This window comes from Saimiri boliviensis, chromosome 19, assembly GCF_048565385.1.
Source record: "Saimiri boliviensis isolate mSaiBol1 chromosome 19, mSaiBol1.pri, whole genome shotgun sequence".
In the NCBI taxonomy this organism is placed as follows: Eukaryota; Metazoa; Chordata; class Mammalia; order Primates; family Cebidae; genus Saimiri; species Saimiri boliviensis.
Window position 1 is genome coordinate 20,163,561 of NC_133467.1, and position 27,782 is coordinate 20,191,342.

The 27,782-nt window shown below is 41.4% G+C and overlaps 1 protein-coding gene across 3 annotated transcripts in view; it reads right to left on the bottom strand.

The window, feature by feature from the left end:
* Window positions 1-227: 227 nt before the first annotated feature.
* DARS2 (aspartyl-tRNA synthetase 2, mitochondrial) overlaps window positions 228-27,782 on the bottom strand; it is a 37,406-nt gene continuing 9,851 nt past the window's right edge. For 2 of the 3 annotated variants that reach the window (XM_003925351.4, XM_074390118.1), the window contains 11 exons: window positions 27,654-27,700; window positions 25,372-25,478; window positions 24,248-24,317; window positions 22,453-22,632; window positions 19,793-19,900; window positions 16,627-16,689; window positions 12,212-12,364; window positions 8,868-9,086; window positions 8,529-8,639; window positions 5,228-5,303; window positions 228-4,328 (listed from right to left, as the gene is read on the bottom strand). In XM_003925351.4, the coding sequence (XP_003925400.1) occupies window positions 4,141-4,328; window positions 5,228-5,303; window positions 8,529-8,639; window positions 8,868-9,086; window positions 12,212-12,364; window positions 16,627-16,689; window positions 19,793-19,900; window positions 22,453-22,632; window positions 24,248-24,317; window positions 25,372-25,478; window positions 27,654-27,700 (1,322 nt within the window). In that variant the 3' untranslated portion in view covers window positions 228-4,140. The remainder of the gene's footprint in view (window positions 4,329-5,227; window positions 5,304-8,528; window positions 8,640-8,867; window positions 9,087-12,211; window positions 12,365-16,626; window positions 16,690-19,792; window positions 19,901-22,452; window positions 22,633-24,247; window positions 24,318-25,371; window positions 25,479-27,653; window positions 27,701-27,782) is intronic. The other variant, XM_074390117.1, reaches the window with a different exon arrangement.

The following is a 27,782-nucleotide window of genomic DNA, read 5'->3' on the forward strand; positions in this document are numbered from 1 at the left end:
CAGCCTCCTGAGTAGCTGGGATTGCAGGCACACACCACCATGCCCAGCTAATGTTTTGTATTTTTAGTAGAGACGAGGTTTTACCATGTTGACCAGGATGGTCTCGATCTCTTGACCTTGTGATCCACCCGCCTCGGCCTCCCAAAGTGCTGGGATTACAGGCTTGAGTCACCGTGCCCGGCTCATCCTTTAATCTTCACTTGTAAACAAATCTCATTCAAAGGCTATTATAACTCCAGGGCATTTGCTTTATTAACAGCATAGCTAATTAAAATTTTATGGGTGTTACAAGGTGTCCTGCATAAAGTGCAATGTTGCCTAATTTTCCAAATGAGCAAATTGTCAGGGTTTAATAGGCCCCTGTGTCAATTGGTCTTGAGTTTAAAGTATTGATGGAGCTCCCTTTGAGAAAGTCATGTCCAACTAGTGATAATTCCATATGGGTTTTTGGCAAACAAGTGTTTAGGGATGCCAAAAGTGGGTTTAAGGGGCCAACTGGTTACTTCAATCTGCCAAAATTTACGTTATCAGGGAAAGATGGACCACGGGGTCAAAATTCAAGGTGGGACAATTGTAATTTGAATGTCTATGTAGCTGTGGTTATTTATTTGTCGGGAAACATTTAGCAATAGTGGTTTTACTAATCCTAGTGTCTGGGCTAAAGCACTTTAGTCCTGTTAATGATAAAACTTGTTTAAATACATTTCCGGTTAGTCTCTGAACTTTATTTTTTGAGACTGAGTCTAGCCTTAAGTGCAGTGGCATTGATCTCAACTTAGTGCAACTTCTGTTTCCTGAGCAGGGGTGCAGTGGCATGGTATCTGGTCATTGCAACCTCCACCTCCTGGGTTCAAGCTGTTCTCACACCTCAGCCTCTCGAGTAGCTGGGACTAAAGGCACCTGCCTCGTGACTGGCTAATTTTTGTATTTTTAGTAGAGATGGGGTTTGCCAGGCTGGTCTTGAACTGACAGGTGATCTGACCCCCTTGATCTGGCCGTCAAAAGTGCTGGGATTACAGGCATGAGCTTCTTACTGTGCCTGACATCTGAATTTTTTTGTTTTGTGACAATCTCACTCATCCTGGAGTGCAGTGGTGTGTTGTTGGCTCACTACAGCCTCCACCTCCCAGGTTCAAGCAATTCTGTCTCAGCCTCCTGAGTAGCTGGGATTATAGATACCCATCCATCATGCCAGGCTGATGGTGTTTTTAGTAGAGATGGGGTTTCACCATGTTGGCCATGATGGTCTTGATCTGACCTTGTGATCCACCTGCCTCAGCCTCCCAATGTGCTGGGATTATAGGCATGAGCCACCACAAGTGAGTGGTTACAAAGTAACTTTCCTTAAAATAAGTATTTAAAGTAGCATCTTTAGGATGAATTATGCTTAAAAAGCAGGGAATGTGATCGGTGTCACAGATGGTTCTGGTTCTTCATAGAAGGAAATAGGGGAAAAGATGTTTCATTCAACTAAAGTCTAAAAGCATAAAATAATCCCATTGGATTTAACAATTGACAGATCTCAACAAGGAGAAACTTAATACAATAAAGATCTCTTGAAAGCTAATGATTACTGTTGCAGCTGGCAACGGTTTACCTTGTTTTTAAAAATTTGCCCATTTTCTAGGCGTTTGGGGAGACAATTTGAAATAAACTGCTTTTAGTTTAGCATGAATTCCAAAGTCCTGGCTGTTTTTGACTATAAGTAAGTAGGTCCTTAATTTTTGAGAAATAACTTCATCTCAGAATTTACCCTCATACCTCACTGAGTGACACTGGATTTCAAAATAAGCATTCTTCCTCATACACAGGAGGACAAGCTGAGTAATGCCTAAAGTGACTAGGTCTCTGAAATATTGAAGATAGGATTGTGGCTGGGTGTGGTGGGTCACAACTGTAACGCCAGCACTTTGGGAAGTGCATGGATTGCTTGAGTCCAGGAGCCCAGAGACCAGTCTGGGTAAGGTGGCAAGAACCCTTTTGTCTCAAAAAAAATTAGCCAGGCATGGTGGTGCACTCCTACAGCCCCAGCTACTTGGAAGGCTGAGGTGGGTCACCTTAGCCCAAGAGATTGAGGTTGCAGTGAGCTGTGATTGCACCACTAATCCAACCTGAGTGACTGAGACCCCCATCTCAAAAAAAGATTGGCTCCTGGGGCATAGGGCCTTTGGTATCTGTAGCCTAAAAGGACATCTCTAGAAATTCTGCTAAGAAAAGGCAGGTAAAGTTGGACACCCTATTTTACTGTGAGAACCCTGCTAGCAGACCTTCTGGGTCTGTAGTACACCCATAAATGAGATTAGGTGAAAGGGCAAATTTAGGAAAAAGCTTCTTGCACTAGGGGACACTCATACTACAGTCTACTAGGCGTCACAAATTAGACTTGGAGGTAAAGCTTACTTTAAAACAAAGATTACAGTTTCCATTAGAGGACTGACAAAACTGGGCAGAATATAAAACTGATGTGCTTAGTGTTAATAAATGATAAATTGCTAGGCATGTGGTGGGTGTCTGTAGTAAGAGCTGCTTGAGAGGCTGAGGAGGGAGGATTGTTTGAGCCTTAGGAGTTTGAGATCAGTCAGGTAACATAGCAAGATCCTGTTTCTTGCTTTTTTTTTTTTTTTTTTATGGTTCAAGTGATTCTTCTGCCTCAGCCTCCTGAGTAGCTGGGATTACAGGCACCCCCCCCGCCCCACCACATCTGGCTAATTTTTTTGCATTTTTAGTAGAGATGGTTTCAGTATATTGGCCAGGCTGGTCTCGAATGCCTGACCTCGTGATCCACCTGCCTCGGGCTTCCAAAGTGCTGAAATAACAAGGCATGAGCCACTGCACCTGGCCCAAGATCCTGTTTCTCCATTAAAAAAAGTTATAAGCCAGTCGCGGTGGCTCAAGCCTGTAATCCCAGCACTTTGGGAGGCCGAGGCGGGTGGATCATGAGGTCAAGAGATCGAGACCATCCTGGTCAACATGGTGAAACCCATCTCTACTAAAAATACAAAACATTAGCTGGGCATGGTGGCATGTGCCTGTAATCCCAGCTACTCAAGAGGCTGAGGCAGGAGAATTGCCTGAACCCAGGAGGCGGACGTTGCAGTGAGCCGAGATCGCGCCATTGCACTCCAGCCTGGGTAACAAGAGTGAAACTCTATCTCAAAAAAAAAAAAGTAGAGACAGGGTTTCACTATGTTTGCCAGGCTGGTGTCAAAAGTCCTGACCTCAAGTGATCCACCCTCCATGGTCTCCCAAAGTGCTGGAATTATAGGTGTGATGTACCATTCTGGCCAATGATATCTTTAAACATAGAAATATAAACAAATTTGATAAACAGAATGACTTTTACTATTGATATCAGTTTTGTTTGATCTGAAGCTATAAAGATACATCTACCTACCTATGGATGGATAATATTATCATCTCACATTTGTGAAATGCTTTATAGTTTTTCAAAGTACTTTTACTCACTTTATCTCATAGATGTTACCTCCTCTGATTCCAGCAACAAGAGCCCTGTGAGGTAGCCAGGGCAAGTATGTATTTTACACAACATTAGCAGGAAGGGAGGATAAGAGAGGTTTATGAAACTCTTCAGCTGAGGCTGAAACACTGAAAAAAAAATTGTGACTCTCATTTCAGTGATATTTTCTGCACTGTACCCCTCACTATATTATGTTGATGTTTGAAATGTCATAAAGCTTAATTTATATGATTCTCTTGATGAGGCTGATGAAATAAACTCTATCAACTCACTAGTTTTACAGGGGCAACCATTTTTTCACATTTCATACATGATTTGATTACCTGTGTCCTAAGTGAATAATCATGGGTTTGAAAAACATGATTTGAAAACACTACACCACTATATTATTTCAGCGAAGAGCCATCTTTCACCCCTCTCTAAGTAAAAAGGAACTTCAAAAAAAGTCCTAACCAAAAAAAAAAAAAAAAAAAACACCCCGAATGATGCATGTGATCAAGTCAAAATTGGGTATCTTCTGCTTCTTCACTGTTATGAAGAGTGTTGCCTGGATTCCTTCCATGTAAAGACTTGATTGTCAGACCTGTGGCAGAACTCTAGGATTTTGGGGACGCAAACAGGACAAAACCAAAAAGCTCAACTTTCTGCACGGTATGCATGATTCAATGAGTTTTTGCTGCTCTGGAGTCTGTTGGCCAGGAGACTTGGATATGATAAGGCTTCAGTTCCTCAGGAGGAATAGAATCTGGGGTATTGCTCATGAGGTCATGTCCCCGGAAGGACTTTGGGAAGGCTATGACATCTCTGATGCTTGGAGATCCAGTGACAAGGCATATTAGTCTGTCTAACCCTGTGAGTAAAATACAAAAATAGCAGATGAGAAATCTAATCTAATGTTGGAACTAACTTAGTTTTTCTATAAAAGTTGTAAAGAACTTTAAAATAAGAATCTTTAACTGTAGCCAACCATAGTTCTCTACCTTTTTAGAGAACTTTTGTTTAAGAGGTTCTTTTCTATGTCATTCTGGAAGAGTACTCAGGACTAATAATGTTCACATGCTATTTGGGTTATCACAGCAATTAGTGTTCGTAGCAAGGGCTTACTAAAGGCCCTAAAACAGGTTTAACAATGTATTTGGTGCTTGGCAGGGAACTCCATAAACACAGAAGGAAGTTCCTGTTGCTGAGGCCTACAATCTAAGTAGCTTCCCAGAATGTCTCACTCTTCCTTGCTTTGACAAAACAAGCAAAGTAAGTAGCCATGGCCCACAGAAGAATGCTGGCATATTCCTGTTTCCATACAAGCTGAACATTATGGAGCAGTGCTTTCCAGATCCAGTGAGTGTGTCTGTGAGGCCACAGGGATTTGAACAATATTGACTTAAGATCTGCAGTTTTAAACTATTAATGATCTTTCGAATGCAAATTATCAGTTAAATTATATCTTTATAACTGCTAAGATATATTTAAAATATATATTACTGAAATTTATTTATTTTATTGTACTTTGGGCTGTGGGGTACATGTACACATCCTGCATCCTGCAGGATTATTACAGAGGTACATACATGCCATGGTGGTTTGCTGTATCCCTCTCCCCGCTGCCATTACTGAAATTTAAACAGAAACTTACATTCTCATGGAACTCTTAAGACTCATCCGTCCACCTCCATCACCACAAACTGAGAGCCCGAATTTGAGACAGTGCAATGGAATTCAGTTTAGCTTATAAAAGGAAAAATTGTTTACCTAAGGCAATTCCTCCATGAGGGGGTGCCCCATAATCTAAAGCCTGGAGCATATGAGAGAGCAATTTCACATCTTCCTGAAATTCAAAAGATAATTCAGTTTAAATATATGTTGAAGGTCCACTAAGTGGGACCATCTAGGCTTAGATGATAAAGGGAAAACAAAGTTGAGTTTTAAAACGCCCAAACCTGACCTAACTAATAATAAAAACTTACTGGAAAAGTGTAAAGAAAAAATTGCCTAAGTGATTTACAAGTTAGCAAGGGAAAAAGACAAGTCATAGATATTAACATGTACAAAAATGCCTGGTGTTCAGTAAATGCAGCTTTTACGGTATTCACAATGCGAACAGAGTGAGACCAGATGAGGTGAAGATGAAAAGCAGGGAACTCTCCTGTCACAGAGACCAAGGGAAGAGAACATTACTAAGTGGGCGACTTGTCAAATGCTGCTGGGAGGAAGGAGAGCTTAAGGGTCAAGAAGAGGCCAATGGATTTGGTGACCATGTGAGTTACTTGTAGGGCAGTACTTGTAGAAATGTTGAAAGTCAGTTTGAAAATGGTTCTCCAACCAGGCTACAAATCAGGACCAAGGGGGAAGCTTCAAACAGAGGCCAAAGCCTCATGCTCAGAATTTTTTATGCAGTTGGTCTGATGTGTGGCCAAGGCACCAGTGTATTTTTTTTTTTTTTTAATGCTTTCCAGGTGATTTGATTTTAAGGTGCAGCAGGGTGGAGAACCACTGTTGAGGGAAGCAACAGAAGTAATGTATTCTAGGCTAGATGCAGTGGCTTACTCCTGTAATCCCAGCACTTTGGGAGGCCAACACAGGCAGATCACCTGAGGTCAGGAGTTCAAGACCTGCCTGGCCACATGGCAAAACCCTGTCTCTACTAAACACACACACACACACACACACACACACACACACACACACTAGCTGGGTGTGGTGGTGTGTGCCTGTAGTTCCAGCTACTCAGGAGGCTAAGGTAGGAGAATCACTTGAATCTGAGAGGTAGAGGTTGCAGTGAACTGAGATCATGCCACTGCACTCCAGTTTGGGTGACACAGTGAGACTGTCTCAAAAAAAAAAAAAGTAATCTTACTGACTCTTTTTTGAAAAGTTTCACAATCAGAGGAATGAAAAAGGCTGAAAACTAGTGACTAGAAGCTGGGCTGGGCAGGAGGATCACTTGATTCCAGGAGTTTGAGGCTGCACTGAGTTATGATCATGCCACTGCACTCTAGTCTGGGCGACAGAGTGAGACTCCATCTTTTTAAAAACAAACAAATGCACAAAACCCAAATGGTGATTGGAGGCTTTGACTTGGCAAAGTTAACAGATTTTGGCCGGGTGTGGTGGCTCATGCCTGTAATCCCAGCACTTTGGGAGGCCAAGGTGGGTGGATCTCTTGAGGTCAGGAGTTTGAGACCAGCCTGTCCAACATGGTGAAACCCTGTCTCTACTAAACATACAAAATAGCTAGGCGTGGTGGCATGCATCTGTAATCCCAGCTACTTGGGAGGCTGAGGCAGGAGAACTGCTTGAACCCAGGAGGCTGAGGTTGCAGGGAGCCGAGAGATTGTGCCACTGCACTCTAGCTTGCGAGACAGAGCGAGACTCTGTCTCAGCAACAACAACAACAAAGTTAAGAGATTTCACAATACCCTTAGACTTTAAGGACATTGAAGGCTTAAAGCTAAAGGAGTCATCTTACAGTCAGAGTTCTCCAATCCTGCTCTCACATAGGAAGTTCTTCCATCCTACCTCACACTTGTCAGTTGATCCCACAAAATGGTCTTTCAGGACCAAATGCTCTGGTCCTGAAATACCGTTTCCTTTTGAAACCTACCCAAGCCTTCTATAGCATCACCAACAAACTTCAAATTCTTAGGTCTGTACCTGTACAGAAGTTCTTCCATCCTACCTCACACTTGTCAGTTAATCCCACAAAATGGTCTTTCAGGACCAAACGCTCTGGTCCTGAAATACCGTTTCCTTTTGAAACCTACCCAAGCCTTCTATAACATCACCAACAAACTTCAAATTCTTAGGTCTGTACCTGTACAGACTCTTCTTTCAAAAATCCTGATTAGTCTGCTATCACTAAAATATATCCCCACCTTAAATACAGCTAAAGTAGTATCTAATAAGTGATATAGAATCTTTTCAAACTTCTCCTTCTCTAACATTATCAATTTTAGTCACTTCCGACTGCATGGTTTTCATTTTATTTTTTTTCAAGCTGCATGGTTTTCTTTTTTTTTATTTTTTATTTTATTTTATTTTTGAGACGGAGTTTCGTTCTTGTTACCCAGGCTGGAGTGCAATGCTGCGATCTCGGCTCACCACAACCTCCGCCTCCTGGGTTCAGGCAATTCTCCTGCCTCAGCCTCCTGAGTAGCTGGGATTACAGGCACGTGCCACCATGCCCAGCTAATTTTTTGTATTTTTAGTAGAGACGGGGTTTCACCATGTTGACCAGGATGGTCTCGATCTCTTGACCTCGTGATCCACCCGCCTCGGCCTCCCAAAGTGCTGGGATTACAGGCTTGAGCCACCGTGCCCGGCTGCTGCATGGTTTTCTTAAGCAGTGTAGTGGTTAGGAGCATGGGCTTTAGAGCCACCCTGCAGGGTTCAAATCCTGACTCTGCTTACTTTTGTACTGTCACTTTGGCAAGTAAGCTGCCTCAGTAAATCTCATCTTTAGAGTGGGCAGAATAAAGATACTTATCTGCACTATTATAATAAGGGTATTTAATATGCACTATTAATTAGTACTTAAATAGTGCTGTTTAATAGTGCTATGAGCCAGATACTATTTAAGTATTTAATATTATTATTTACTTTTCCAAGTCCTACATTAAAGGTAGAGAGATAGCTGATGCTATTTTGTATCTTGTGAATCCTCCATTCATAACAAATGTTTAATAAAATAGGCTGATTTAAGTCAGATGTGGTGGCTCATGCCTATAACCCCAGCACTTTGGGAGGCCAAGGCAGGAGGACTGCTTGAGAGCAGGCATGTGAGAGCAGTTTGAGCAACACAGGGAAACCTTTTCTCTACAAAAAAATTAGGCATGATGGCATGTGCCTGTTAGTCACAGTTACTTGGGAGGCTGACTTGGCTTGAGCACAGGAGGTTGAGATTGCAGTGAGCTGTGAATGCGCCAGTACACTCCTGCCGGGGTGACAGAATGTCTCAAAAACAAAAACAAGCCAACAACAACAGGAAACAAAACAAAACTGAAAAATATTCTGGTAAAAATATAAGCCCAGGATAGCAGATGGTGTTTGTTACCTTTAGTAAGGTTGCCAGGATATATCGCTGTAGCTCTGCATTGTGAATTCGAATTGAACCACCTCCTATCTCATTGCCGTTTAAAACCAAGTCATAGTGTTGGCTACGGACCTAGAAGATTCACAGAGACTTTATGTTAGAGAAAATGTCTGGTTTTCTGTTCAACAGGTTGAAGACCCTGTAGATTCTTAAAGATAATGTATTAACTACTAACTCAAACCCCATAATTTCTTCTGAGGCTCCCAGAACTGGGTCCTATCTATCATCAGACTTTGAAGTCTGAAGTTCTTTGCCGTTATATACATATTTCCTTTTGATTTGGAAGTAGAGATACAGTACCTTTTTGGGCTCAGTGTAAAGGAGGTGTATGTCACTGGGGTGGGGAGCGGTAAATGGGTGGTGGGCCGATTCCAGCTCCCTGGGATTTTCCTCCTTGGGGAGGAAGAGTGGGAAATCCACTATCCAAAGGAAAGAGAACAGAGTAGGGTCACGGAGCACCACTCCTCTTGTTTCTAGAAGGTCAGCACATTCCAGTCGTAATTTTCCCAACAAAGAGCACTGCAAACAGAAGACAAACATTGAGTTAACTTCTTGACAGAACAGGCAGCAAATGACACAGCCTGGATTCCGAAGCCAGGCCATTCTCTAGGAAAGGATTAGCCAATTAACAGATAGGATGCTTGTTGCCTCTCAGAACACAAAGATCTGAGGAATCTGACTGCAACATGGTTGAGAACAATCGTCAGACTCAACCAACTGGGTAAGTACCTAATAACTCGGTGATTAAAAACACAGGGATCAGCAGTTCATAGACCTGGGTCTAAATCTCAGTGTGGCTTATTACTAACTTCTCTGTAACCTTTTTCATTGTAAAATGGGGTTAAAAATATCAACTCAAAAACACTGCAGTGAAGCTTAAGTGAGATAATGTACGTAAGGTGCAGGGCCCGCCAAAGTATGTGAGTGGCAGTCATTCTGATTATTTCCTCACTTCTCCTGAAAGGTTGTGGTGAGGATTTGGTGAGTTACTAGCACATGGTTAATGTTCAGTAAAGGCTGGCTATCACTACAGGTAATGTGGATTAGAGATTCATTTAAGAGTGCGGTTGGGCAGAGTAGCTCACACCTGTAATCCCAGCACTTTGGGAGGCCGAGGTGGGCAGACCATGAGGTCAGGAGTTTGAGACTAGCCTGAGCAACATGGTGAAACTCCGTCTACTAAGAATACAAAAATTGGCCAGGCATGGTGGCAGGTGCCTGTAATCCCAGCTGCTTGGGAAATTGAGGCAGAAGAATTGCTTGAACCCATGAGGTGGATGTTGTAGGAAGCTGAGATCGTGCCACTGCACTCTAGCCTGGGCAACAGCTAGACTCAAAAAAAAAAAAAAAAAAAGTGCAAATTTTGGAACCCAACTTCATGGGTTAGAAATCTGGCTCCTCCACTTCCTAACTGTGACTATGAGCAAAATTTTAACCTCTGTGCCTCACTTTTCTTAATTTTAAAATGGCAACAGTATCAGAACTTCCCTTATAGGGCTGGCATGAGGGTTAAATGAGTTAATGTCTACAAAGTGCTTAGAACAGGGCTTGGCAAATAATAAGTGCTTAATAAGTGCTACCTATGGTGTGCAGGACTTCCCTGAGAAAGGACAGTTGGTTAGAACAGTGACATATGCCTGGAGACATGATAGGGTGTTATTTTGTAGCCCAGTCTGTCTTATATTTATGTCTACATAAGGGACCTTCATTGTGACATTTTCAGAATACTAATGTTATTCCTTGAAAGTCTGGTTTCTAGCTCTCTTTCAAGAAAGGCGTTGTAGGAATCAGAAATAAACCTTCCCGAGAATGAAACACCAGCATGTTTAGTTCATACCAAGAGAACATTTAATATCCAGATAAGTTTGCAACAAAATCCCATGTTCTTTTTTTTTTTTTTTTTTTTTTTGAGACGGAGTTTCGCTCTTGTTACCCAGGCTGGAGTGCAATGGCGCGATCTCGGCTCACTGCAACCTCCGCCTCCTGGGTTCAGGCAATTCTCCTGCCTCAGCCTCCTGAGTAGCTGGGATTACAGGCACGCGCCGCCATGTCCAGCTAATTTTTTTGTATTTTTAGTAGAGACAGGGTTTCGCCATGTTGACCAAGATGGTCTCGATCTCTTGACCTTGTGATCCACCCGCCTCGGCCTCCCAAAGTGCTGGGATTACAGGCTTGAGCCACCGCGCCCGGCCTAAATCCCATGTTCTTTTTTAAGAAATGCATTCATAATAAAATTTGGAAATAGCTGTCTTTATTCTACTATTATAGGGGAAGGGGAGACGGGATTACATTTAGCTCTGAAGCTGGACTCTGAAACCTTTTCTTTGGAAGAAACAAGGATAAATAATACAGATTTGAAAAAAACTTGATAAAGTATGGGTCAGATATACTATCATTTTGAAAAAACTGTACTAAAGTAAAACAATAAATTTATATCATGCTTGATCTTTACAGTACATTTTTAATATTCATGTTTGATTTTGTACTGTACTTTTCTGTATCTTACAAAGATCCCTAAAGCAAATTCAGTCTTCTGTATCCCCCGAAGAATGGTGGCTCAGTCAGTGCATGATGGCACTCACCACCTACAGGTGCTGTTTTTGAGGAAAAAGGGTCCTACTTTGATCAAGTTGGTCCAGGGGTGTCTGTGAACCCACCAGCTCTCCAGTGGTCTGATCTGTCCCTCCACAATTTAGGAATGCATTATGTACACAAGTTTGAGACTGCCTAATTTTCTTCATCTGTAAAATCTTGACAATGAAAATATTTTTTCATGGTCATATGACTAATTTCACTACCCCTTTATCTAAGTGGATTTCCCAATTAGGGTCAGGTCTAATTAAGTAATGCCAATGGAGGCTGGTAGCTAAGGAAAACAACCCTTGGTGGTTTTTTTTTTTGAGACAGACCCTGGCTCTGTCACCCAGGCTGGAGTGCAGTGGCATGATGTCGGCTCACTGCAACCTCTGCGTCCCGGGTTCAAGTTCTCTTGCCTTCGACTGTTGAGTAGCTGAGACTACAGGTGTCTGCCACCACACCTGGCTAATTTTTGTATTTTTAGTAGAGATGAGGTTTCACCACATTGACCAAGCTGGTCTTGAACTCCTGATTTCAGGTGATCCACCAGCCTTGGCTTCCCAAAGTACTGAGATTACAGGCATGAGCCACCGCGCCTGGCCCACCCTTAGTTTTCATACAGTACATTATAAAGTATTATAAGATTTATGCAGGCTGGATGCGGTGGCTCATGCCTGTAATCCTAGCAGGTTTGGGAAGCTGAGGCGGGTGGATTGCCTGAGCTCAGGAGTTTGAGACCAGTCTGGACAACATGTGAAACCCTGTCTGTAATAAAAATACAAAAAATTAGCCAGGCATGGCATGCGCCTGTAATCCCAGCTACTCAGGAGGCTGAGGCAGGAGAACTGCTAGAACCCAGGAGTTGGAGGTTGCAGTGAGCTGAGATTGCGCCACTGGACTCCGGCCTGGGTGACAGAGTGAGACTCCATCTCTTAAAAAAAGATTTATACAGAGCAGCTCCATTTTATGAATTAAAAGTCTATAGTTCAAATATATACTATACACATAGGAGAGTAAGGTATTGTTCACCCTCAACAGCATTGATGCTTGGAGATAATTTTTCTTACTGCTTTATTGTGCTCTCCAGCCGTTAGTAGGACCACATCTTCCTCTTGGGTCTCCATTAGTCTGATTAATTCTGGTCTTTTCGACTCCATTATGAAGTTAGCAACTGGGGAATTCCAGTTTCTGTTGGTGTTAAGGAATACAGGTAAGATTTCCTGTGGAAAAAAAAAGACTTATTCATACTTTTTTTTTAAACAGTGGGATTAATTTATCTTCTTATAGTACAAAGATTTCTGGTAGAAAAGAATTTTTTAGAAGAAAATTCTCATGCTGAGGCATGAGAATCACTTGAGCCTGAAAGGTAGAGGCTGCAGTAAGCTGAGATTGATCTACTGCACTCCAGCCTGGGTGAGAGAGAGCAAGACAAAAAAAAAAAAAAAAAAAGAGTAATTTCAACATAATGAAAAAAGGGGGAGCAGGATGAAGAATGGAGAGTAATATCAGCAGATGACAGATGATTGCAAGTGACTTGAGCAGGAATAATTAAAGAAACAAAGTGCAGGAAGGTCTGGTATAAAGAACAATGGAGGTGGCCTCAGCATAAGGAACTGATTTTACCCTGCAGAGTTCTGGAGAGGCTGAGGACTTTTAAGCCTTGAATGCCTAGGATAACAGACAGCAGGGGATATCCCTCTCTGGATTCCCCTCCTACAACAGCATGGGAGCTGTCTTGTTGTCTCTTGCGCCCTCTCTCTCTCTCTCTCTCTCATAAACTGCTCTTCCACAAACAAAAACAAAAACAACAAAAAACAAAACAACAACAAACAGCAGCCTTGCTGCTCATGCTAAACTAAACCTAACCATTTACAAAGCCTCTTTAAGGATCTTGAGTTTCCAAATAGCTTTTTTTTTTTTTTTTTTTTTAAGATGTAGTCTCTCTCTGTTGCCCAGGCTGGAGTGCAGTGGCCTGATCTTGGCTCACTGCAGCCTATGCCTCCCGGGTTCAAGTGATTCTCCTGCCTCAGCCTCCCAGTAGCTGGGATTACAGATGTGCACCACCATGCCTGGCTAATTTTTTGTAGTTTCAGTAGAGACGGGGTTTCACTATGTTGGCCAGGCTGGTCTCAAACTTCTGACCTCAAGCAATCTGCCTGCATCGGCCTCCCAAAGTGCTCCCAGGTTTTAAAGTGCCCCATTCTTGAATATGTACAAATTACCAACAATCACCACACACTGAAGAAACTCTGCAGCATTAAAAAAAAGACCAACATAAACACAAAAAATAGCCCCAGAGAAAACAGATAATTTAGGGACCAAAAGAGGACTTGAATCCTCAAAGGTACTCAAAAAGATATTTTATGAGTAAAACCATAAAATAATTTGCAGTTAAAAAAAAATGCAGTAAACACACACACACACACACACACACACACACACACAAACAAGACAAAGAAAATGATGAAAATGAGATGCAAAAGAAAAGAGACAAGTTAAATTGGTTCAACATATAACTAGTAGAAATTCCAAAGAGAGACTAGAAAAAATGATAGAGTCAAAATAATTAGATAATAAAATAATTTTCTATATATAAAAAGACATAAACCTTCATACCGAAAGGGCTTTTCAAGTGTGTAACACATTGAATGCAAAATGATCAAAAGGCAAACAAATTCTGAAATTTCATAAAGAATCAGAAAGCTTCCAAAGAGAAAAAATCAGGTCTGCTATAATGGAATAAATTCACACAAGCATCAAAGCATCAGACTTTTCATCAGTAACAACAGATGGAAGAAGAAAGTAAAGCAATGCCTTAAAAGCTCTAAAGCTGTGCTGTCTAGTGATGCACTGTGGCTATTTACATTTAAATTAATTAAAGTGAAATAAAATGAGAAGCTCAGCCCTTTAGTTGTACTAGCCTATTTCACTAGCTACATTGGCTAGCAACAACTATACTGATCAATGCAGACATAAAATGTTTCCATCATTACAGAAAGTTTTATTGAACAGCACTGTTCTAAGGTGATATGGCTGTCAATTCAAAATTTTGCACTAAGCCAAATTATTATTAATCAAGTGTGCGGTTTTAAACACAAAGACATTTTGTAGGGACTCAGTAAATTGATCTCTTGTATGCTTTCTTAGGAAGTTACTTGATTACAGACTCCAATACACAAAAAAAGAGGAAAATCTAGGATCCAGGAAAAGTGGCTTCAACTCAGAAAAGAAATGAAGAAAAGGTTCAGAAAGGCAGCTGTGCAAAAGGTACAGAGTAACTAGGTGAGGTCTGTATATGTGATATGTGAGCCTCACCTCTCATCACAGGAATTTAACAAGGTTTAACATGAATTAAGTAAAAAGAAAAAAAAGTATGTAGAGATATTTCCAAAAACAGAGATACTCTGGCAGAATACTAGGATGGATGGGGCGGCTAGAGTAAATGATTATTACATTTCACCATTAATCCTTTATTTTTTGAACCATGTGTATGCCATATGTTGCTAAAAACACATACGATCTTCTAAAAGCAATTAGAAGCCAAATCAAGTTAAAACATTAATAAAAAATAGTAGTACCCATTTCTTACATAAAAATTTAGGAAACTAGGAAGGAAAAAGAAAATAGGAGAAGAAAGAAAAGAATGAAAGAAGAAAATATAGTAATAGTCCCATCAACTGAAGGCTGCCAAAGTTAAGCTTCAGGCTTATTTTCTGGTCTGTGGTTCTTAGATGCAGATTTTACATACTATAAAAATAAACAAAATTTGAAGATAAAGGGTTGCCAATTTTTAACTTTATAAAGAAAAGCCATATTCCACCACCCAACACCTCCACAAAGAGAGAAATAAAGGATAGTTCTTTAAACTTACTTAACTTTATTAAAAGCTTGTTATATTGCCCCGACTTTTCTGTTTTTGTCTCACCCCATTTTGGAAACCATTACCCTAATATTTTTTTCTTAGATAAAAATCTACTTAATGTTCTTTGTGCTTGAGGTATGAGGCTTGGGAAATAGTGGTGGTAGAGGTAGGTAGTCCATTTTCAGTATACAAATACAGTGTTTTCACATGGTTATGATCAGTATAAATATAATCCTATAGCCTCCTTTTGATACATATCATTATAAAAGCATTTTTGCTCTATTAAGTCTTAGAACACAAAATTTTAAAAAGGAACTTTATTATTCCTTTGATTTTATCATAATTTATCTAATTACTCCTATATGGTTTCATTTTATTCCTGTTATCATACCTAAGATTCTTTCCCCCTGCTTTTTTTTTTTGAGACAGAGTCTCACGCTATCACCTAGGCTGGAGTGCAGTGGCATGAACACAGCTCACTGCAGCCTCGATCTCCTGGGCTCAAGTGATCCACCCACCGCAGCCTCTCAAGTAGTTGGGATGACAGGTGTGTGCCACCATGCCCAGTTAAATTTTTTTCTAGTTTTTATAGGGATGAGGTTTCACTATGTTGCCCAGGCTGGTCTCAAACTTCTAGGCTCAAGTGATACTCCCATCTTGGGCTCCCAAAGTGCTGGGATTACAGCTGTGCACTTCCTTGCCTGGCTGGATCCTTTATTTCTTTTAGACACAGGGTCTCACTCTGCCACCCAGGCTAGAGTGCAGTGGCATGATCATAGCTCATTGCAGCCTTGATCTCCTGGGCTTGTGATTCTCCTGCCTCAGTCTCCCAAGTAGCTGGGACTGCAGACATGTGCCACTATGCCCAGCTAATATTTATTTATTTAGAGACTGAGTCTCGCTCTTTCGCCCAGGCTGGAGTGCAGTGGCATGATCTTAGCTCACTGCATCCTCTGCCTCCTAGGTTCAAGGGGTTCTCCTGCCTTGGCCTCCCATAGTAGCTGGGATTATAAGTGTGTGCCACCACTCCCGGCTAATTTTTTTGTATTTTTAGTAGAGATGGGGTTTCACCATGTTGGCCAGGTTGGTCTCGAACTCCTGACCTCAACTGATCTGCCTGCCTTGGCCGCCTAAAGTACTGGGATTACAGGTGTAAGCCACTGTGCCCAGCCCAATTTTTTTTGATATGTAGTCTTACTCTGATACCCAGGTTGGAGTGCAGTAGCGGGATCTCAGCTCACTGTAGCCTCGGCCCCCGAGGCTCAAGTGATCCTCCCATTTCAGCCTCCTAAGTAGCTGGGACTAGGGATGCAACTGGGCAGCATGGTGGCCTGAGCCTGTAGTCCTAGCTGTTTGAGAGACAGAGGCAGGAGTGTTGCCTGAGCCCAGGAAATCAAAGCAGCAGTGAGATACGACGGTATTACTGCACTCCAGCCTGGGAGACAGAATAAGACTATATCTCCAAAATAAATACACAAATAAAATAAAAAACAAATAAAAACAGAAGAATGATCTCAAATAACAAGATGTTCAAAACTAATGATAATGAGAATTTAGTTAATAATAGTTAAAATTAGTGAATCTTTATAAGGAAAATAACTGCTCTAATTAACGTCTTACCTGATCAAAATGGTCAGCTGAAAATTTTCTAATGGATTCAATGTCTTTCCTTTTTAAGTATTTCTGATGAAAGAAAAATCAAAGTAAACTTGTTAGTATGACACTTAGCTTCATAAACATGTTTATGCTATCAAATGACAAATATATTTTGTGTCTTCTATTACAATAATAAGATTTAATAAAAATTCAATGTCTTGGCTGGGCAAGGTGGCTCATGCTTGTAATCCCAGCACTTTGGGAGGCCAAGGTGGATGGATTGCTTGAAGGTCAGGACTTGGAGACCACCCTGACCAACATGGTGAAAAACCTGTCTCTACTAAAAATACAAAAATTAGTAGGGTATGGTGGCAGGTGCCTGTGATCCCAGCTATCAGGAGGCTGAGGCAGGAGAATCACTTCAACTCAGGAGGTGGAGGTTGCAGTGAGCCAAGATTGTGCCACTGCATTCTAGCCTGGGTAACAAAGCAACACTCCATCTCAAAAAAAAAAAAAAAAAAAAAAAAAATTCAATTTCTGCTGCCAAATGACACATTTTTAAAGCTTGTTACAGTGCTTATTTATTTATTTATTTATTTTTGCCATGACATCTAGCTCTATCACCCAGGCTGGTGTGCAGTGGCATGATCTTAGCTCACTGCAACCTCCACCTCCTGGGTTCAAGCGATTCTGCTGCCTAAGCCTCCTAAGTAGCTGGGACTACAGGTGTGCACCACCACACCCAGCTATTTTTTGTATTTTTTGTAGAGATGGGGTTTTGTCATGCTGGCCAAGCTGGTCTTGAACTCCTGACCTCAGGTGATCTGCCTGCCTTGGCTTCCTAAAGTGCTGGGATTACAGGTGTGAGCCACTGTGCCTGGCAAGCAGCTCTTATTGGAAATGGCTGTGAATGTATTCCACAGAAGATCCTTTATATGTAATAAGCAGGATAAATGTTCAAAATGAATGTCTACAACTGAACTGTGAAAGAAAACTTTCAGACCAATAAGAGGATTCAGAATTTGATTATTTGAGGTTTCTTAAAATTCTACCTGTTTTGAAATTATCTCAATGTCTTTCAAGTGAGACACTATGGCTATCGTGTTATATACCCTTAAAATGATCCAAACACACAGTTTGATGTTTTGGGGTGCCCTCCCTTCGAGAGTGTGATGTCTTATCAGGTCCCCTATGTGAGAACTTGGAGTGAATTCCCTCTTCCCCTGAGGAATGTTACCTCAAACCTTATCATAATGCCCATGTGTAATTACTGACCTCAACTACTAGACTTCAAAAATACATATAAACTTAAGAGTTTCACAGACACTTTGATAGCACATACTGTTACTGGCTATACTCTGTCAACTGCTTCTCTGAAAACCAAGAGATGGGTGACACTCTGTTAGACTTTCAGCTAACCTCTAAGGCTTGCCCACCCACATTGGCACTACCCTCTAGCATTGAGGAACCTTAGGTGGTCTATACCGTGGTGATCAAACCAGCTTCTCCCAAAAACTGCTCACATAAGAGTACACCGAACTTTAACTAAACTTTACTTTTCCCAGAGGCCTGCTTCCATTCTAATAGAACAAGTGGACTTTAATAATTTTGGAACTCACTCACTATGTGGTTAATATACCTCAACTATTTAGTGTATTCCCTGTGAGATTTGTTCATATTATTCTCTCTTCTCTCTCTCTCTCTCCTTTTTTTTGGGGGGGGTGGGGGGAGATGGAGTCTCACTTTGTCACCCAGGCTGGAGTGTAGTGGCAAGATCTTGGCTCACTGCAACCTCCGCCTCCCGGGTTCAAGTGATCCTCCTGCCTCAGCCTCTTGAGTAGCTGGGACTACAGGTGCACACCACCATGCCCAGCTAATTTTTTGTATTTTTAGTAGAGACAGAGTTTCTCCATGTTGGCCAGGATGGTCTTGATCTCTTGAACTCATGATCCGCCCGCCTTGGCCTCCCAAAGTGCTGAAATTACAGGCATGAGTAACCATGCCTGGCCATGAAATTACTTTTAAAGCAGATGTCCTATGTACAGAAAAGACATTTATACCACTGTTTTAGAGTCAATGCTTACTCAGTCCAACCATTCTCTCTCTCTCTCTCTTCTATCCCTACTTCCTCCCCTTCCTTTTTGCTTTATTAGCTCCATCTCCTTTTATTTCCCTGTTATTAAATTGAGGTGAGAACTCTCAGAATATCAAGAATCAACATGCGATGGGCATACTGGAACTGATACAGGGCTAAGAGACACTGACAAACTGAGGCTGCAGACAGATACTAAGTATTATTTTATGCTCACATACTATCCGCAATGAAGTACATGAGTACTTCATAGCATCATTTATTTACTTATTTATTTTTGAGACAGCGTCTTGCTCTGTCATCCAGGTTAGAATGCAATGGCACAATCATGGCCCACTTCAGCCTTGAACTCTTGGCCTCAAGTGATCCTCTGACCTCAATCTCTCGAATAGCTGGGACTACAGCAGGTGTGAGCCACCACACCAGGTTAATTTTTTTTTTTTTTTTTTTTTTTAGAGACAGTGTCTCTCTATGTTGCTCTGACTGGTCTCAAACTCCTGAGCTTAAGCGATTCTTCTGCCTTGGCCTCCCACAGTGTTGGCATTACAGGCATAAGCTACTACACCTGGCTTATTGTTTAAAAGGAAAAAACAAAACAAAACAAAAACACCCTGGATCTGGAATGTAAACTCATATTCATAAAATTTTATTGTTCTCTACTTATAGTTTTAGAAACACTTTCAGACATTTTTTTTTCACATAGAGTTTCACTCTTGTTGCCCAGGCTCGAGTGCAATGGCATGACCTCAGCTCACTGCAACCTCTGCCTCCCAAGTTCAAGCAATTCTCCTGCCTCAGCCTCCCGAGTAGCTGGGATTACAGGCGCCTGCCACTATACCTAACTATTTTTTGTATTTTTGGTAGAGACAAGGTTTCCCCATATTGCCCAGGCTGGTCTTGAATTCCTGATCTCAATTGATCCACCCACCTCAGCCTCTCAAAGTGTTAGGATTTCAGGCATGAGACACCATGCCCGGCAAAAATACTTATTTTTATTTAAAAAGAATTGTTCTTTCTGAAGTTCAAATACGACAGTCTTGAACATATTTACTTCCAAAGCATACATTCTAGAGAAACACAGAACTGTATTTCACTTACTGCTCCTTCAGGGATACATATGGCTTTGACAGTTCCATGGGGCTTACTAAGTGCATCTTGAAGAAATCCGATCTCTGTGTTTCTAAACATATCACTGATATCTATAATCTGGAAAATGAGTAACAAAAAGAGGTAACTAAATATGAGGTAATTTTTATCTGAAAACATTTAATAAACAAGATTTTAAAGAAGAGAATGGATCTTGATAATTTAACATTTACAGAATACATTCAAAGAGTATTTACCATGGGTTAAGCAATATGGCCCATGTTTTACATATACTCATTCATTTCATCTGCACAAAACTATGAGGTTAGCACTCTTTATTATCCCTATTTCACAGATAAAACCAAGACACAAATAAGGAACTTGCCCAAGATGGCACAGCTAGTAAGTGGTAGAGCCAGAATTTAACCCAAGCAGTCTGCATTAAGAACCACTATTCCAAGCTAGGCACAGTGGCTTACACTTATAATCTCAGCACTTTGGGAGGCTGAGGTGGGAAGATCCCCCGAGGTCAGGAGGTTAGCCTGGCCAACATAGTAAAACCCCATCTCTACTAAAAATACAAAAATTAGCCAAAGTGGTGGTGCATGCCTGCAGCCCCAACTACTAGGGAGGCTGAAGCAGGAGAATCGTTTGAACCCACGAGGAGGAGGTTGCAGTGAGCTGAGATTGCACCACTGCACTCCAGCCTGGGCAATAGGGTGAGACTCCATCTTAAAAAACACACACACACACACACACACACAAAATGGCTGGATACAGTGGCTCATGCCTGTAATCCTAGCACTTTGGGAGGCCGAGGAGGGCAGATCACCTGAGGTTGGGACTTCAAGTTCAGCCTGACCAACAGGCGTGGTGGCGCATGCCTATAATCCCAGCTACTTGGGAGGCTGAGGCAGTAGAATCGCTTGAACCCGGGAGGCAGAGGTTGTGGTGAGCCGAGATCATGCCATGGCACTCCAGCTTGGGCAAAAAGCTTGAAACTCCATCTCAAAATAAATAAATAAATAAATACGAATAAAAAAAGAACCACTTATTCCATATTACAAATGAAGAAACAAGAAGTAGTTGAGTTGGCAGCTGTAAGTTGGTAGTTACGATCTTTTGTATATTATATTTTTTCATTCTAAGCATTGAGCACTGACTATTCACAAACGAGGCAGAACTCAATTTCTTTCTTTTTTTTTTTTGAGACGGAGTCTCACTGTGTTGCCCAGGCTGGAGTGCAATGTCAAGATCTCGGCTCACTGCAACCTCCACCTCCTGGGTTGAAGCAATTCTCCCACCTCAGTCTCCTGAGTAGCTGGGATTACAGGTGCGTGCCACCACACCTGGCTAATTTTTTATATTTTTGGTAGAGACGGTGTTTCATCATGTTGGCCAGGCTGGTCTCAAACTCCTGACATCAAGTGAGCCACCTGCTTTGGCCTCCCAAAGTGCTGGGATTACAGGCGTGAGTCACCACGCCCACTCTGCAGTACTCAATTTCTAAAGAATGTGCACCGAGAACTTAGATATAGAAATGTCGGCCGGGTGCAGTGGCTCAAGCCTGTAATCCCAGCACTTTGGGAGGCCGAGGCGGGTGGATCACGAGGTCAGGAGATCGAGACCATCCTGGTCAACATGGTGAAACCCCGTCTCTACTAAAAATACAAAAATTAGCTGGGCATGGTGGTGCGTGCCTGTAATCCCAGCTACTCAGGGGGCTGAGGCAGGAGAATTGCCTGAACCCAGGAGGCGGAGGTTGCGGTGAGCCGAGATCGTGCCATTGCACTCCAGCCTGGATAACAAGAGCGAAACTCCGTTTCAAAAAAAAAAGATATAGAAATGTCACCAGCATTACAGAGATCAAGGGATATTGCTCTTTAAGAGCAAACAAGTAGAGGCCTGGTAATGAAACTGTTCTGTATAAATTCTACCCCTGTCTTAAATACTTACAGATATTAATAATTTGAATAAAGATTGTCATATTTGAGATTTTTATGGACCAAGGGCACTTAATAACTGCTTGGCTTTAAAAACATTGAAAAGGAAAGAATAGTTATTTTTTCTTCCAAGTTACCGTTCATGTCCATATAATCAATAACTTGCAAGTAATAAAAACTTTATAGCAAGAATCTTGCTCTTGGAACTGGATCTTGAACATGATAGATAGAAAGAAAGCACTGTAATGCTAACATGCCATTATTCTCTCTTGCTCTAACTCTGTATCCACAAAGGTAACAAGGTAACAACAAAAATATCATCTAACCTGTGTAACATTTGTCAATTTCTTTTTTTTTTTTTTTTTGAGACAGAGTTTCGCTCTTGTTACCCAGGCTGGAGTGCAATGGCGCGATCTCGGCTCACCGCAACCTCCGCCTCCTGGGTTCAGGCAATTCTCCTGCCTCAGCCTCCTGAGTAGCTGGGATTACAGGCACGAGCCACCATGCCCAGCTAATTTTTTTTTGTATTTTTAGTAGAGACGGGGTTTCACCATGTTGACCAGGATGGTCTCGATCTCTCGACCTCGTGATCCACCCGCCTCGGCCTCCCAAAGTGCTGGGATTACAGGCTTGAGCCACCGCGCCCGGCACATTTGTCAATTTCAAAGTGGTTTAAAAAGACTGCAGGAGTATTTGGGGACAGAGTCCTAGAAAAGTGAAGAAACATACCTTCATTCCAAAGCGAGTATCAGGTTTATCAGTTCCATAGGTGGCCAGCGCCTCAGCAAAAGTCATAGAAGGAAAAGGAACAACCACAGGTGCTTTGTCGTTGGGCCAGGAATACTGAAGCAAACCCTCAATTAAATTCTGGATCCCAGTCTGGTCTACAAAAGACATCTCTATGTCAATCTGAAAGCAAAGTAACATACGGAAACTAACTTAGCCACAGTATATACACATTTATGTATTTTTCTGTTTTCAAGTTACTATGGAATTCTGCATATAAACAATACATGAGGAGGGTATAAATATTATTGGACATCTTTTTTATGTCAGACACTGTCCTAATGGCCTTACGTACATTAACTTGTTTAGTTCCAACAACTGTCTCATGGCTGAAGACTCAGAGAACTAAATTACTTGTTTGCACATGTGTAATTACTAAGTAGTGAAGCTACATTTGATCCCATGTCTGTCCAACTCCAAAGCTCGTAATTTTTTCACTTTACCACATTGATTAAAATGCTGTCAGCTGGGGGGTGGTAGCTCAAGCCTGTAATCCCAGCACTGGGGGAGACCCTGGCGGGTGGATCAGGTGGTCAGGAGATGGAAACCATCCTGGCCAACATGCTGAAACCCTGTCTGTAAAATATGGCAAGGTTTCTCTTCAAACAGGCTGATCCTTTAATTCCCAGTACCCCCAACTCCTCTCTTTCTTCTTCTTTCCTTTTTTCTGCTTTTACTACATGCCCAGGTATACCACAGCACCAATGGTGCCATCAGCATCAGCTCACATTCCATTCCTTATTTGGGAAAAGATTGGCCCTCTAGCTCGCCACAGACCACCCCTTTCCCCTCTCCCTTACGTGCCCACCTTATCTGAGAAAAAGTTTAAATGTTTAGCCTATCAGGTCTAGTTCAGATTGTGTCGTCCAACCCCAGCCAATGGGGAAAGGGCATGGGGCAGGATTTGCGTCAGGAATCGAAACTCCCTCTCTCCTTTGTTCTATGTGCTGCTCTCTTGTGGCAATATGAGGGACACACCTCTGTGCAGAAGTAAATTTGTTTTGCTGAGAAATCCTTTCTCTGAGTGCTGGTTTTCCTTACAACTCTGAGCTTTATTTATGACACTGCCTTTACTAAAAATACAAAAATTAGCCGGGTATGGTGGTGTGCGCCTATAGCCCCAGCTACTCGGGAGGCTGAGGCAGAAGAATCTCTTGAACCTGGGAGGCAGAGGCTTCAGTGAACTGAGATCATGCCACTGCACTCCAGCCTGGGTGACAGAGTGAGATTCCCTCTCAAAAAAAATAAAAAATAAAAAATAAAATAAAATAAAACGCTATCATACAGAAAGCAAATCATAATAGCTTTGGTAAGTGCACATATTAGAAAGATTAAAATATCAATATATAGAACTATTCATTCTTAATATATAAGAGATTTGTTTTAAGGAGTTTATCATGAACATTAAAATGCTTTAGGAATTTCCGACATTCCTTAGTTGCTGACTATACTCTTTATGGAAAGGAGAGATGCTCACTTTGGCAGCACATATACTAAAATCTGAATGACAGTGTGGCCCCTGTGCTATCCAAGGAAAGATAAAAATTTTAAAAAGGACACATGAAATGGATAAAAAAACTGAAGAGTTTCTCGACTGCAGGTGAGTTTAATTAAATAGCTGATGGATAAAATGTAACGAGAAGTAAACTATTAATATATAAAATTACTGCACTAGTCTTGAAAATACTATTTTCAAAATAGCATGAATTTTAAGAAACAAGTGAATATAACTTTGTACCTGAGTAAACTCAGGCTGTCTGTCTGGTCTTGAACCTTCATCTCGATAACATCGGGCAACCTGAAAATATCTAGAATTGAGAAATAGCATTAAGGAGTTAATTTTAGAAATAGCATTAACTGAGTTAATTTTACACTAAAACACACTTTTTCCCAAAAGTTTAAGGAAATGCAGGCTATAAAATAATGATACCTAAAAAACATAAGAAATACTTTTATTTTTCATGACGTTTTAATCGAATTAGATATATAGCTGACCTATGAGAAGTTAACTATTTTATATATTGTTTTCAAAACAAACACTGGCACCTCTGGATATTCATACATAAGACTGGCATGCAAATCAGTCCATGCCAATTCTTTTTATGAAAACATTTTTTTTAGTCCATGCTTCTTCACATATACTCTTTTATTTGGCCAAAGTGAAATACTTACTGTGCCATGGATACACTTGAGACTTTCTGTGCTAAGTCATTCTAACTCTTATCTTCACCTGCTGAAGTGTAGCTCTATCCTCAAAGGTCTAGCTCAGGCGTCCCCAAACTTTTTACACAGGGGGCCAGTTCACTGTCCCTCAGAGCGTTGGAGGGCCGCCACATACTGTGCCCCTCTCACTGACCACGAATGAAAGAGGTGCCCCTTCCTGAAGTGTGGCGGGGGGCCGGATAAATGGCCTCAAGGGGCCGCATGCGGCCCACGGGCTGTAGTTTGGGGACGCCTGGTCTAGCTCATAAAGTTTTCTATATTTCCTCAAACAATATAATTTTAAAGCTCTTAACACCTCATTTGCAAATCTCAATACATTTACATTTTGGTTTAGTCACAGATGGTTTTATTCATTATCCTATTCTGGCTTACCAGCCTTAACACCTTGAGAGCAAAAAGGGGATTTTTAAAAAATCCCCTCTTACATCTACTAGCATAGAGCTTTGTACATGCTGGCCACCCAATAAATCTTTAATAAATAATGACTACAAATGATGAGGGTATTTTATAAATATTCTCCAGACTCTCATACATTTTCCATCCTTCTCTTGAGAACAGAGAGGATTTTGTGTTTCCTTTTTTCCCTTTGTTTTTCTCTTTTCCTTTTCTGACAACTGCTAGCATTAAAAAAAAGCCCACCTGTCTAAACCGCCAACCATCAGAAGTTGCTTGAACTGTTGAGGACTCTGAGGGAGAGAATAAAACTTTCCAGGTTCCCTGGATGGTACTAAAAACTCTTTGGCACCCTTTCAAAGAGAGAGAGAGAGAGAGGAGATAGATTATTAAAAGAAAAAAAACCAAAAACCCAAGGTATAATTGACTAGTAGAAGTTGTTACTTCAGTTTATCAATGAATGACTAAAGAACAAAGTTTCTACAAAGACAGAGATAATTTCTCGCTTATCTTTGAGTCCCTAAAAGGGCTTGCACATAATAGGCTTTAAACACCATTGCACAGGTAGGTGGTAAGTTTATGCTTGTTGAAATGAATTTCCAATTCTGTTATAAGCTGAATGAATTTTGTGTCTCATTTCTTATCCAAGTAGTTCCTAATTGCATTTCCAAATTAAACTGTAGTTTTATAATTTCACAGACTGGATAAATCGAGTAAATATCAATGTTTAGAAATGTCAATTTTTTTTTTTTTTGAGATGGAGTCTTGCTCTTGTTGCCTAGAATGGAGTGCAGTGGCACAATCGCAGTCCACTGCAACCTCTGCCTCCCAGGTTCGAGTGCTTCTCTTGCCTCAGCCTCCCAAGTAGCTGGAATTACAGGCACCTGCCACCACGCCTGGCTAATTTTTGTATTTTTAGTAGAAACAGGGTTTCACCATGTTGTCCAGGCTGGTCTCAAACTCCCGACTTTGTGATCCACCTGCCTCGGCCTCCCAAAGTGCTGAGATTACAGGTGTAAGCCACTGTGCCCAGCCAGAAATGTCCATTTTTATTTATTTAAAAAAAAATTCTTTTTTGAGACACTCTCGCTCTGTTACCTAGGTTGGAGTGCAGTGGTACAATCTCGGTTCACTGCAAACTCTGCCTCCTGGATTCAAGTGATTCTCCTGCCTCAGCCTCTCAAGTAGGTGAGATTATACGTGCCCATCACTGCACCTGGCTAATTTTCATATTTTTAGTAGAGACAAGGTTTTACCATGTTGGCCATGGTTGGCTAGGCTGGTCTTGAACTCTTGACCACAGGTATCTGTCCACCTCGGCCTCCCAAAGTGCTGGGATGATAGGCATGAGCCACAGTGCCTGGGCAAGAAATGTCAATTTTTAATATGCAAGAGATTTGTTCTTTAAAAAATTATTTTTTTCTTTTCCATTTTTTAAAAAAATTTCAAGAGGGTGTCACTATGTTGCTCAAGCTGGTCTTGAACTCCTGGGCTCAAGTGAGCCTCCTTGCTTCAGCCTCCCAGTACTGAGACTACATGTGTGAGCCACTGAGCCTGGCCAGGAGATTTGTTCTTAAAGAACAAATTGACCAGTGCACCTGGTCAATTCATTGGCCACGTGCACTGGCTCACACCTGTAATGCCAGCACTTTGAAAGGCTGAGGCAGGTGAATTACCTGAGGTCAGGATTTCGAGACCAGCCTGGCCAGCATGGCAAAACTCCATCTCTACTAAAAAAAATACAAAAGTTAGCTGGTCACGGTGGTACGTGCCTATAGTCCCAGCTACTTGGGAGGCTGCGGTGGGAGAACTGCTTGAACGTGGGAGGTAGAGGTTGCAGTGAGCCTATTGCGCCACTGTACTCCAGCCTGGGTGACAAAGCGAGACTCCATCTCGGGGGGAAAAAAAACCCACAAAAAACAAAGAACCAATTTATTAATGATTTACATCTGTAAACCTCAAGGGAGGCAGGTCGAGGTGGCTCACGCGTGTAATCCCAGCACTTTGGGAGGCCGAGGTGGGCAGATCATATGAGGACAGGAGTTCAAGACCAGCCTGGCCAACATGGTGAAACTCCATGTCTACTAAAAATACAAAAGTTAGCCCAGCATGGTGGTGCATGCCTATAATCCTAGCTACTCAGGAGGCTGAGACATGAGAATCACTTGAATCCGGGAGGCAGAGGTTGCAGTGAGCTGAGATCGTGCCACTGCACTCCAGCCCGGGTGACAGAGTGAGACTCTTGTCTCAAAAAAAAAAAAAACAAAACAAAAAAAACAAAACCCCAAAACGAAACAACCAACCAACCAACAAACAAACTCAAAAGAAAGAAAACTTACGTGGAATAAAACAATTCTGATTCAAAATACCCAAATAATTTTCTCAATTCTTTAGAAAAACCTAGTTAATATGACCATCCTGAGGCAGTGAATAAAATAAAAGTGGATCCAGTAAATATAAAAGCAAAGTGGTCTAGCTTTATAACTAATAGGACATTATTGACAGACTGATTGAAGGAATACACATACCCCTGGGGTCCTCTTAAACAGTGTTGGAGTTTCTATATCCACAAACCCTAAAAAGAGAGAAACATTATCATTTAGTAGACAGGAATGTAAAATTTGTCATATATGATGTTCCACAATATAGTACAACAA